The sequence below is a fragment of the Anguilla anguilla genome, chromosome 18, assembly GCF_013347855.1.
Source record: "Anguilla anguilla isolate fAngAng1 chromosome 18, fAngAng1.pri, whole genome shotgun sequence".
Lineage (NCBI taxonomy): Eukaryota > Metazoa > Chordata > Actinopteri > Anguilliformes > Anguillidae > Anguilla > Anguilla anguilla.
This window is the reverse complement of record NC_049218.1, coordinates 17586280-17598064: the sequence shown is the minus strand read 5'-3', so window position 1 is coordinate 17598064 and position 11785 is coordinate 17586280. Positions and strand designations below refer to the sequence as shown.

At 40.2% G+C, this 11785-nt stretch overlaps 2 protein-coding genes across 4 annotated transcripts in view; one reads left to right on the top strand and one right to left on the bottom strand.

The window, feature by feature from the left end:
* Positions 1–761: 761 nt before the first annotated feature.
* On the bottom strand, positions 762–8971 carry LOC118218298 (leucine-rich repeat-containing protein 27-like). Of its 3 annotated transcripts, none has more exons than XM_035400876.1 (11): positions 8821–8971; positions 7989–8315; positions 7671–7801; positions 7465–7523; positions 7037–7189; positions 6026–6242; positions 5145–5282; positions 4560–4650; positions 4175–4311; positions 2087–2189; positions 762–1222 (listed from the first exon to the last, which is right to left on the bottom strand). In XM_035400876.1, exons 2-11 carry the CDS (start codon positions 8193–8195, stop codon positions 1127–1129), a joined length of 1332 nt encoding a protein of 443 aa, XP_035256767.1. In that variant the 5' UTR covers positions 8196–8315; positions 8821–8971; the 3' UTR covers positions 762–1126. The 3 variants fall into 3 exon arrangements, with proteins under 3 accessions (XP_035256767.1, XP_035256768.1, XP_035256769.1); XM_035400878.1 differs by having other exon boundaries at positions 763–1222; positions 7989–8142; XM_035400877.1 differs by lacking the exon at positions 8821–8971 and having other exon boundaries at positions 7989–8785.
* Positions 8972–9562: 591 nt separating this feature from the next.
* LOC118218257 (serine/threonine-protein kinase 32C-like) overlaps positions 9563–11785 on the top strand; it is a 59900-nt gene continuing 57677 nt past the window's right edge. The window contains exon 1 of the mRNA XM_035400810.1: positions 9563–10088. Within this exon, the coding sequence (XP_035256701.1) occupies positions 10007–10088 (82 nt within the window). The 5' untranslated portion in view covers positions 9563–10006. The remainder of the gene's footprint in view (positions 10089–11785) is intronic.

The window sequence follows — 11785 nt, the reverse complement described above, 5'->3', positions numbered from 1 at the left end:
ATTCCAGTTAAGATACAGTTGGCTGGATAATTTCCCAGAAACTTCAACTCAATAAAATTTCCAAAAGGTTGTAAAGTGAAGTTCATTCATCATGCAGTTTTAATGTTTACCCCTGATTATCTGCCAGTCCATGTCTATCAATGTCAATCCAATTGTTTAGTAACTACACTAATAAGTCATACTTATATACCATAAACAATTCACATTTATAAACGTCAATGGATAGAGTAAAATTTTGAGATTCATACTAACACAACCCAAAGTTATGTGAAGGTTTGTTGCAATAAATCTAAAATCCACCTCAAATACTTCTTAGTTGTTTGTATTCGTAATATTAATCTCTGTATAACAATTTTAAATATTTACCAGTTTACTGTATGAGAATTTCAAACTTTTCTGAGTCAATGCATTGCCACCTATTAATATTTGTTTTTCGAGATTTGATAAATTTAGCTTAAACAGAGACTTTAAAGTCCCGAGATTATCTTAATTTGCAATATATCCCTCTTCAGTATTTAAATAGTTCATTTTACAACTTCAGGTTTGATTTAATCGGCTAAAACCCCTTTGGCCTTACCTGTTTGGCAGAATCATCACATAAAAGCACCACCTTGTGGACAAATTAAGAACCCTTCTGAAATTATATTGCTTAGCATTTGTAAACTGGGGACACTGTGCAGGTGTCAGAGTGCTTGACAGAGACCATTTCAGAAAAAAGTGAATACATAACACATACAACATGGTATGGAGAGAAGAGAAATTTAAAATAGTCACCAAAATGGCCAGTGATAAAAAGCAATTCTCTATTAAATACATTTGAGCTACGATGGTTATATTACATCAGAAACGTCCTCGCATGATACATTAAAAAGATGCGCTCTCAAAAAGAACAGCAACACTCATTTCACCTTTGATTCAAACACAAACAATTCACAGTATCTCCCGTCGTCAACACCAGTAACAGAAAACAGCTGCAGGCTTCCACAGAACAATGCCATTAGACAGGGACAGGCTGGCAAGCCGAGCGAGCCAGATCTGCTCTCATGGTCTGACCGCAGTTTGATATGACACAGTGTAACGCAGTACAGGAATAGCAGCATACGGAGAGGGTACAGGCTGTGCAGCTTCACGGCGATTCCTCTCCAGTGAAAGCAGTGAATCGATAAGCTTTCTTGTGTTCGTGCTCCTGTTCTGCTGCAGCTTCCTGCTGTAACAGTTTCACCTGTAGGGGGTTGAGATAAAAAAAAAACCACTGAAGAAGAACCGGTATGTACCTGTGAACCTGCGAATATGGATTTCAAACAGAAAATCAAGGAAAATATTTAACCGTATTAAAATATATTCCCCACAGTGAAATTCAACATCATTATATTCGCATATTTAATATTGGCATACTGTGAATATTTCACAAAATGCAAAAAATGTGTGAAAAAATTAAAATGTTTCATTTTTAAACATGACACATTAACATATATTTTTTTAAAACACACATTAATACAATGTTTCTTACTTTAGACAGAATAGATTCACATTACTAGAATTTATCACCTAGAAAGCGATTGGCTAGCTTTGCAGTTTGGCCTTTATTATAAAATCGAAAATGTGAAGAATGACGCCTTATCTCTCATCAAACACATACATGAATGTTATCTCGAGCAGACAGACACCAAACACAGCCAAACCATGAACAAGGCTGACAGACAGGCATGCAGGCGGGGTTCCATTCTCCTTTAAATATTTCAGTCAGTTTGGCTTTTTTTCGGTTGGGAAACAAACTCATGCATGCATAGTTTTGATAAAGAGCCATCTCATCACGTTTTTCCTTCGGGCCTCTTATCTGAGGTGACTACAGCCCACCTCCCCTCCCCCCACACTTTGGCGACAAGTGTCACATTAATTACCACATAGAGCTCCCCCCCCCCCCCCCCCCTTTATCATACAGACTGGATGCCACACAATGCATGGGGGACAACAATCAATCGTTTACTGACTTTTTTTTGTCATTTAGTGCTGAAAATAACTGCCTTACAACACAGATCTGAAACCCTCACACGTGACCCCACATGGGACTGCTCTGGGACCTCACCCCCATCTCCTCCTGCGCGGAGCCCCCTGATCTCCTGTGCCTCTCCTGCATCATCTGGACGCGTGTTTGGATCCTTTGCTCCAGGTCCCTGTCCCGGGTTACTCTTGGATCACACAGACAATGGACTGGATGAGAGTGTTGCCCAACCCTGGCCCTGGAGAGCCTCAGGACATGCTGGCTTTTGTTGTTACTCAGCTCTTAACGGGCCACTTAAAGCAGGTGATTACACAGTTCTCCCACTCCACCTGACTTTCCTGGGTCTAATACAATGCTGATGTTAAGGTGAAAACAAAACCAGCAGATCCTGTGGCCCCTCAGGGCCACAATTGGTGACCCCCTGGTTAATGCAGTACCACACTTCGCAGTTTTACTTTGTACGGTACGCAGCTCTCTACAAGTAGCTTACAGAAAATGCTGCACCTTAAAAGTTATTCCACTAGATGTCCCCAAAGATCTTTGAGTACACATTCCATTAATACCTTCATTGGAAGCCTGCACAGTGACTGTGTTCACGATCTAATTTATCTATCTAATCTAATACAATCTAATATTCTACTAATAAACTGAATGAATGCTCTTTCAGTCCCTCATATGAACAGCTCCAATGGAATACAGTGAGCTCCTTAATGTTTGGGAAAAAGACATTTTTTCTTGATTTGGCTCTGTACTCCACAATTTTTTATTGTAATCAGACAATTCACATGTGGCTAAAGAGCAGATTCTCAGCTTTTATCAGGTAGTATTATTCATTTTGGTTTCAGCATGTAGAAATTACAGCACTTTTTATTAATAACCACACATTGCTATTAACATCACTCTGATTCAAGTGAATCTTTGTCTAATCTGTCCACAAGACCTTTTTCCAGAAATCTGCAGCCTCTTTTAGGTACTTCTTAGCAAACTGTATCTTAGCATCCTATTTTTGTGGTTTGCATCTTGCCGTGTAGCCTCTGTCATTCTGTTCGTGAAGCCTTCTGCAAACAGTAGTCATTCACACATCCACGCATGTCTCTTGAAGAGCGTTTCTGATCTGTGGGACAGGCGTTTGCGGGGTTTTTAGTTTATTATGGTGAGAATTCTTCGGTCATCAACTGTAGACATGTTCCTTGGCCTACCGGGCACTCGTGATTACTGAGCTCACCAGTGCTCTCTTTCTTCTTAACAATGTTCCAAAGAGTTGATTTTGGTCTGTGTTTCTGATTGTTTTTTCTTCTTCTTATTTTCAGTCTCATAATGGCTTCCTTGACACAACTCTGGTCCTCATGTTCACAAATGCCAATAACAGACTCCAAAGGCAGCCAAAAACCTAGAATCAAAACTAGATACTGAAACCATTTGTCCCAAAAATCATGGTGCCCTCAAATGGGGGGGGGTCTATGTGTACAAATTGATGTCATTTCTACATGTCCAAAATGTATAAACAATACCCTTTAATAAAAGCTGAAAAGCTGTACTTGAATTGCCTGATTACAAATCTAAAATTTTGGAGTAGAGCCAAATCAAGAAAAAAATAGTCTTTGTCCCAAAAATTATGGAGCTCGTTGTACCTTTTAATAGGTAGATAAACAATTCAACAGGAGAGAATTAGCTAATAAAGTGCTGTTTCCACACTGCATTGGTAAATTCCAACGGCGCAACTGTTTCAATAGTGGGGTAATGGTTTCTAGTGTTAAAAATGGCAACTAAGTGCAAAGCATACAAAGACAAATGTTGTTCATCTTTGATGCTGCAGACAGGAAAGTCAGAAATGATTATATTCAGATTATATGCTTAGATATATAAACATTAACTCCCAACAGGCCACCTGATTTGCTATCATACAAACAGTTGCTTTGTTCATTCGGTATGAATCCATTACGGATTACCAAATATTGAGCATGTAAACATTCACTGACACCAGTTAAATATATATTACATTCAAGAACTGTTTGTTCACTGAAGACAGCATCAGACTGAAATACCAAGTGTAAAATTGCTTGTGGAAAGGGAATGCTAATGCAGACTTTCAAAATTACTTTGCCGTGATGTGCACAAGAAACAATCATATTCCTGCAATTCAAAGGAATGTGTTGATAGCTAGGACCATACCTCATTTCCTCCTGTTCCTTTAGAGATCCCAGTGATTTCATTCTGGGCTCTTGCTGTAGTACATTGTGGGTAAGGTGCTCTGCATTATCCTCCATTTCACATGGAGGCTCAGTTGCATAGGGAGCCTTCTTCAGTACCTGCAAAGGCCAAAATGACACATTTCTATTCAAGACAGACTGGGATGCTGAGCTCCTGAGTGGCTGTGGATGCTAATGAGTGTTTCTTTATGCTGAAGTGTGTGTGGATGCTCCTGTGCTTTCTCGGCTGTTTATGCGTTTTGTTGGGCCCGAGTGCATAACTGCGGGTGGTGATGTATGCATATGTATGGCGCTCTGGGTGCTGGTGGGGAGAAAAAGAGAAAAATGGGAGAAAAAGAAGAGTGCACCTCCTCTGCTTTTCTCCTCCTGCTCTCCAGGACTGCCCTCTCCTGCCTGATCCAGGCCTCTGACCTCCACTCGCGCAGGAGCAGTTGGTCTCTAGGAGACGGGATGAGATCATGGGAAAAGGAGGTCAAGGACCAAGGGCGTGAGAAGAACACGTGGATGCCCTGGCACTGACCCTTGGGCGACACGCATGTCCAATTAGCAGCAGAATAAAAAGCACCAGAAGCATCAGGGCAGCAGCGTGGCATAATGGCTAGGGAACCGGGTATGCACGTCTGAGGTTGCAGGGTCGAATCCCAAGAGGGGCACTACCATTGTACCCCTGACCATAGTACTTAACCTGAATCCACTCGGTGTTTATCCACTTATATAAACGGGCTGTGTGTGCAAAGAATGTAAGCCGTGAAAATTGCTCTGGATTAGTGCGTCTGCTAAATGCCTAAAACATAATGTAATCACAGCCTCGTCAAATCAAACAAAAATTACAACAATTACTATTAAAATATTATCTAATCTATATAATGCTTTTACTATTTTGTGAACTGTAATACAAGGTCACGCAGAATGAAAACTACACAGTAGCATACTTCCTTCGCTGTTCCAGTATTTCTTGCTTTTCTTTCATCTTCCGCATGGCGGCTCGCTTCCCTTCCTCGGATCTCTTCCAGTGTCGAGCATTGCACAGCAGCAGGTCGGGAAAGGTGCCCTTTGCCAGATCCATTTTCCTGTAGGACAATAAAGCAGGATAAAGAGGTGCTTTATGTTCTCCATAAAACGCAGTCCCCTACAGAACTCAACCGATGCTTGCATTTCAGTAATAACCCTGTCAAAGATAAAACAAACATTAGTTATACCCTTAGCATGACATGTACAAAAGTAAAATTCCGAATTCTTATGTGACCATCTTGGTGATAGTGTGGAACGTCTTTTGAGATAAAAACTGATGCAATGTCTTCTATTAATTTATTTTCAGGCAACAAAAATCTATGGTTCATACCAGAAAATGGAGTGTGAAATAGAATTTGCAAAGTAGCCTACTCCACACTCCCTGGTGTCGTCTATTATGCAAGCTGTCCCACAGCAGAAAAAAACCTACTTACATTATAGCTGGAACATTGTAGCTTGGAGTGCTAAAAAATAGAGGCTATAAAACATTTGATATACCACAGCCTTACTGCAAAATAAAGTTACTCAACAAGTTCAACAGTGTTATGCTCTAGCTAGGCAGTTAGCAATATATCCTGATCTGTAGTTAAGACCTGTCTCATCGCAAAGTCCCTCAGATTCACACCCTTTCCTTTTACTGATTGAGTGTCACAAAACATAAGCTGTCAATTTACTGATACTATGTTGGAACCAATCAGCTCATCACAGCTAAACAGAACGATCGGTCCACATCAGCTAGCATATGATAGCTCCTCTCACTTTAGGGTTTATGAAGCCTCGGTATCTCATCTTTGTTATTAACCTTCTTGTGTTGAGCAGGGCGTGGCCTCTCAGACCTCCCTCGCTCTGTACCGCCCTGGGGCGTGCAGGGCCGCCCTGCCCAGACTCCGCCCTCTCTATCTGCATCATCCTCAGCTTCAGCTGCTCGAACCTCTGCTGCTCGGCTGAGTCGGCTGTTTCCTCTGAGCAGTCGAGGGAACTCAGCTGCAGATTCTCAATGGGGGGCACCTTTGCCAGTGCTGCAGAGCAAAGAACAGACGCACCGCTGCAAACCGCAATCACTTCAGCCAGCAATGCCCAGATCAAATACAAGTGCAATCAGAAAACAGTGACCGGAATATAATGTCTCTGTATGGTCTTGTGATGCTGAATTCCCAAACACTTGCAATCCAGTGCTCTGGATTATTTCTGGATATTTTCTCTTAATAAATATAATTCATTATTATTACTATTATTATTATTATTATTATTATTATTAGAGGTAGTAGTAGTATTTATTTTTCTTCTTATGTGGAGCATATGTCTGTGGCAGGACAAATGTTTAATATTGTGAATAAAACTGCACCCTTTCTGCCCCTGTTCTATTCATCAAAAAAGCCCCTTCCTATCGATGCACTTTGTTATTCTGAAATGTGTCAGGTACATTTGGCTGGCAGAAGGCTGACAGGGCTTGAGCAGACACAACAGCGGGAGTGGAGGAATGGAAGAGGAGGCAGTTATTGATCACTTTATCTGTCCAAAAATATTCCGGATGAGAACTGCACAAAACCTTATACGCAGTCTGCAGGGGAAGAGGAATAGCACCACTGAACCTTCTTCACTTTTCAATTTGTCCAACAGAACTGATGGAAGTGTGAATACGCGTGTGCGTGCACGTGTGTATGCGCACATAAGTGCTTATGTGCATGTGCTTGTGTGTGTGGGTGTGTGTGTGTATGCGAGCCATTAAGTGCAGGGTGTATATACAGATACATACACATAGTCAGATCATGCATGAGGGGGTCCTCATTTGCTGCTCGTTTCAGTTCCATACCTGGGACAGCATTCCTCCTGCTTACCGGTCGCTCGGCCAGTGCTCTCCGCAAAAACTGGAGGATGCACTGCACCCCCTTACACAGGACGTCCTGTGGTGGGAACTTGATGGGACAGTGCCTCAGACTCAATGCTCTTAGAGTGACCAGATTCCCTGAAAACCAATAACACCAGGAATTTTACAACCAAGACCCAGCAAAACAGTAAAAAACAATTCACTTAAAACATAAAGCACTAGAGAGATGTCACTGTGCCTCTAAAACATGTGGTGTAACCAAGAACTGGAGACATGTTATTGATTAATTGAACTACACATGGCAACCCAGCCAATGCACATTTTTTCATAGAGCACATCACCCCTCAGAGATAAAGTGGAATGCACTACATTCACATGACCTCAGATTGAGAAAAGAAAACGGTTGAACTAACCCAGTTCTAATGGAAGTTCACCTATGGGATTTCCTTCCAGGAGGAGTGTTTTCAGAACCCTAAAAAATTCAATAGGATCCAGTAATGCAAAATGATGACAGAATATAGACAGGTGCATAAGAAATAATACAATACCAGTCGTCTTTTCCTCTGCTTAGGGGTTATTTAAGTAAAGATCTTCACACAAAAAAAGAACCTGTGCATACCTGTGCTGCCCTATTTCAAGGGGGAGTTGGGTGATCTGATTGTTCCTTAGGTCCAGCCACACCAGATTTGGCAAGCTACTAAATAATGTTCCAGGAAGGATGGAGATTTCATTTCCTTCAAGGTATAAATGCTTGAAAAAAGTGGAAAGAAGATGGACACAAAATACAATTTACCTAGATTACTACTGTAGCATAAACAACACAAAACTATTTACAAGAACAAGAACGTAATTTACACTTAAACAAAATGCAGCGATGACAGTGTTAATACAAACACGTGTTATTAACAACAACAAAATCAACAACAATTATATTTACTTTAATCGCAGAAATCTTCAAAATACTGTACTCGATGTGCTTCAACTTTCTCCTGCTCAAGCACAGCGTCTCAGCAGTGACCTCCTGGGTGATCTGCATTTCCTCCGCCTTCACGGGTGGTGAGCGCACGGAGAGGGACGGCGTCTGGTCACCGCTTGTTGGGGAAAGTAAGCGCAGTGCGCTTGTTTTGTGCTCCAGATATGCCATTGAGGTGTTTTCTTTGTTCTTTGTTTTTCGTCAGGACGGAATTCGATTCTTATTTATTTCCCAGCACACCCTCTGTCATTAGCATGTAGCCCCGAAGATAGAAAAGTCGGAAGAACTAGCCTACAGACGAGCAACAGCGTTAGCCGGCTATACATTTCGTAAAACATTTGGCTAGCAATAAAAAAACATTTAACGAATGCACAAATACATAGCTTTTAAACTACCCACAGTACGCGCAGTAGCATTAGGTAATCTAGCTACTATCACAGCTATAACTATAACAGCTGACACTATGCAGCACAGTTAACCTTAGCTTTTCAGCAACCGCTGCTTCACCAGATGTAGAGTAGGTTTGTTGCATGGGACATACTTTACAGTATCTGGATGTAAACATGTGGTCTAACTCAATGCAGACTCCGAGTAACAATAACTAGCAAACAACTAACGTTACTGAATATTGGGATGGGCATTGTAGCTAGCACAGCTAGTATCTAACAGACTGGGTAGCTAACTTAGCCAATATGCCTGGACATCAAATAATCTAATGCTGTTGTTAAACTTAGTGTTACAATGGTCTTAGGTTTAGGATTGAATATGCTTGCTATTGCACTTGCCTGGTACTTACACTTTTCCTTTTTGTATCCGAATTTAGCAATTTTGGAGGTGTCAGTGACGAAATTCTGAAAACAGTTAGCTACATTTCATGTTAATTTGCCAGGTGGACAATTTATCTAATGACTTCGTGTACAGTAGCATGTAGCCATGCACTGTTTCCATGGCAATAACTACGGCGGCTGGGATAATCCAAGAGTGCTAGTCACTTCTATGGCCGACCAAAAGCTGTCGTTTTGCTGACCGTAGCAAACGCGTTTCGCCACGTTTATATTTGTGACATGAATTTGCACGGCTGATATAACAATACTTATGTTGAATCAAACAAGATGCATTTTAATACAAGGCTGAAGTAGCCAATAGTCTATCGTGCTCAATCTAATAATGAAGAATCGAAACGCCTTTGTAAAAATGGTTTCCTGGCGGTGTATACAAGCGACTATTATTTAGCTTATACATATATAATGACGTTATTACTCCTGTAACTTGTTTTGGTCCTTCAATTTCCCTATATATTCTTTTTTTATAAACGCATAGCATATTTTTTAAATTGCGATTGTTTAGCATGGTGAAATTTTTTTTTTTTTTTTGACTGACTCAAGTAGTCTTTGAAATTTTCATAAATACATACATGTATTCGGGCTTCATTTCTACTTATTTGTTAGTTCATTCATATGATTTCACCGGGGTAGTTAAAGTGTTAACACTTTCCCCCACTCCACGGTCTGGCGCCACCTATCAGCTGATGAGATTGGAGCTGACTGCAGTTCGGTAATACTGTAGTTGCAGACGATAAACCTCCACTGATTCCCACAAGCAGCATCACTACAGCGCGAGCCCACGGGCTTCGTCAGATCTAAGTAGCATTACAGCGCGAGAAAGACCTCGGACATCAATGCGCTCGTGAATGTGAGCTGAAAAGCAAGGCAGAAGGAAAAAATAGTTTTTCGTCTAGCCTACTCCAGCGCACTCTTTTTGAAAATTATATATAAATAGCCTTCGAATTTATTACAGTATTTGCAGAATCATTCGTGTTTGCTTTGATGTTTCCAGCACAGTAGATCAGCCTAACCAGCACACATGCAACAAAAGTGCTATTCAGAGATGCCGTTTAAAGAGTGATGTTACATTTAAACGTGTACTGCACAGCACTGTTAGTTCTTTACAAAGTGAGGAATGCTATCTGAGCTCCTGCATCAATGTTTCACTGGGGCAAGTGGAAGAAGAGAATGGGAGCGAACAGTTCTTCAAAGAGACCGGTCTTCGACGAAAAGGAAGATGGTAAGTATAGGATGCGAAGGAAAGCACTGTATTATTATTGACAACTGATTTCGATCGGTTTCAGTTTAAAACCTGCCCCCCTAGAATAAATAATGGCAACAACACACGCGAACTTGGCTGAGTAATCTCTTTGCTGAATGGCACTTGTTTCGCGTTCGAGGGCGCTCCCTCGAATATTGTGCTCTCAAAACGATGCAACCGACTAACTAGCTGACACTTAATTCGTAGCGACGATCTGTACATTTCCGGTGTTATATTGTTTTTAATTTTCTAGATTTGTTTTACTGTATGTGCACTGTCTGGAATCATCTTAGGCCATATTTAGGAGTTCATTGAAATCATGAATGGCCCTTGCTGTCCGTGGATTCATATTAGGAAGCCTGCAGTAACAATTATAAATAAACACATCAAAAGAAAGCAAAAAATTCATTATAAAACTTACAAATAAATGATATACTAATATAATTCTACCTCGAATCACATGGAATTACAGACATTGGCCAATGTATTTTATGAGTTCACATGTCTAATTAGTTACACAGTGCCATTTTGTATTGTAACTTGTAACCACTCAACATGTTCATCAAATGCTGCTGGAACATCCCTCGATTCAAACTACTAATTGCACGTCAGTATAATTTTCGTTTTTAGTGTTGCATCAAGAAAGAAAAGATGTTGTGACTGCTCAATATGATATCTTCAAAACATTATGTTTACATAGAATAAGTAAAATGTAAGAAAGGCATTGCATGATCAAATAATAAGTCTAATGTGCGCTATTCAATGGAAATGTTATTCTTATGGACATTAGGGAGAAAATACCTTTTGTTTTTGCTTACTATATATGTTAAGGCAGTATATATGGGGAATTGTACTGATGCCTAAATAAATAAAATTATGGATTTTTTCAACAAAAAGCACATTTGTGAGGTATATTCACAAATATAAGAATTAAAATGGATTACTAAGAAGTGTCAGGGTGAGTCTAATTTGCATTTTTCTGCAAGGATATGAAATTGAGCCTGTTCTGGAGCTTGACCAAAATTCTCTGTGAATTGTGAATGTTCTCAAATGTCCTTTCATCCAATATTACCAGCGACTTATCTCACAGTTCTGACAACTCTAGTTTACAGATCTTGAGGAAAATATGAAGAAGAAAAAAAACATCTCAAAAGCTCTAAAATTTAGGTCAGCCCACTAATAATATCATGCTATTGGGAAAGTAACTGGTCCATTTAGAAATATTCTCCACTTTATATCCCCAGTCTTATGTGCCTGCACAATACGTGCCTTCAGCAACTTTTAAACAAGTTTTTTTATATTTCTAATTGTGTGCTTTGTGTAAAGGGAAATGAACGTTGAATTATATTTATAAATTGTGGCATCATGTCCCCTGCTGATGTGAGTGGTAAAAGATCATTGGCTCTCTTATGTCAGCAGATGTGTAGTTGAATGGCTGAATGACTTCTGTCTTGTACTGGCCCTCTCTCTGCTCTGGAGTACTTTAAACTGAAGTGATTGCATCTGGATCTTGCTTGGCTGTGCATATTTCCAGCTGGGAGCTGTTGACAATGTTGAATTTTTAATTTTACTGAGGCTTTCTTTATACACCTTTCTTTATGGACCCCAGACCAATTTCAGCAACATCAAAGCTGAAAAATATTTGTGCAATTGCTCATTCTACAGGCAATGGCCTG

What these genes read in the sequence shown, in the direction of transcription:
- LOC118218298 (XM_035400876.1), bottom strand. Translation starts at nt 8,195, where the DNA reads ATGGCATATCTGGAGCACAAAACAAGCGCACTGCGCTTACTTTCCCCA. An exon ending in TGAAGATTTCTGCGATTAAA is followed by an intron (nt 7,802 to 7,988) that starts GTAAATATAATT and finishes ACTTTTTTCAAG; the next exon opens with CATTTATACCTTGAAGGAAA. An exon ending in GGAGGAGAAAAGCAGAGGAG is followed by an intron (nt 4,312 to 4,559) that starts GTGCACTCTTCT and finishes TGGCCTTTGCAG; the next exon opens with GTACTGAAGAAGGCTCCCTA.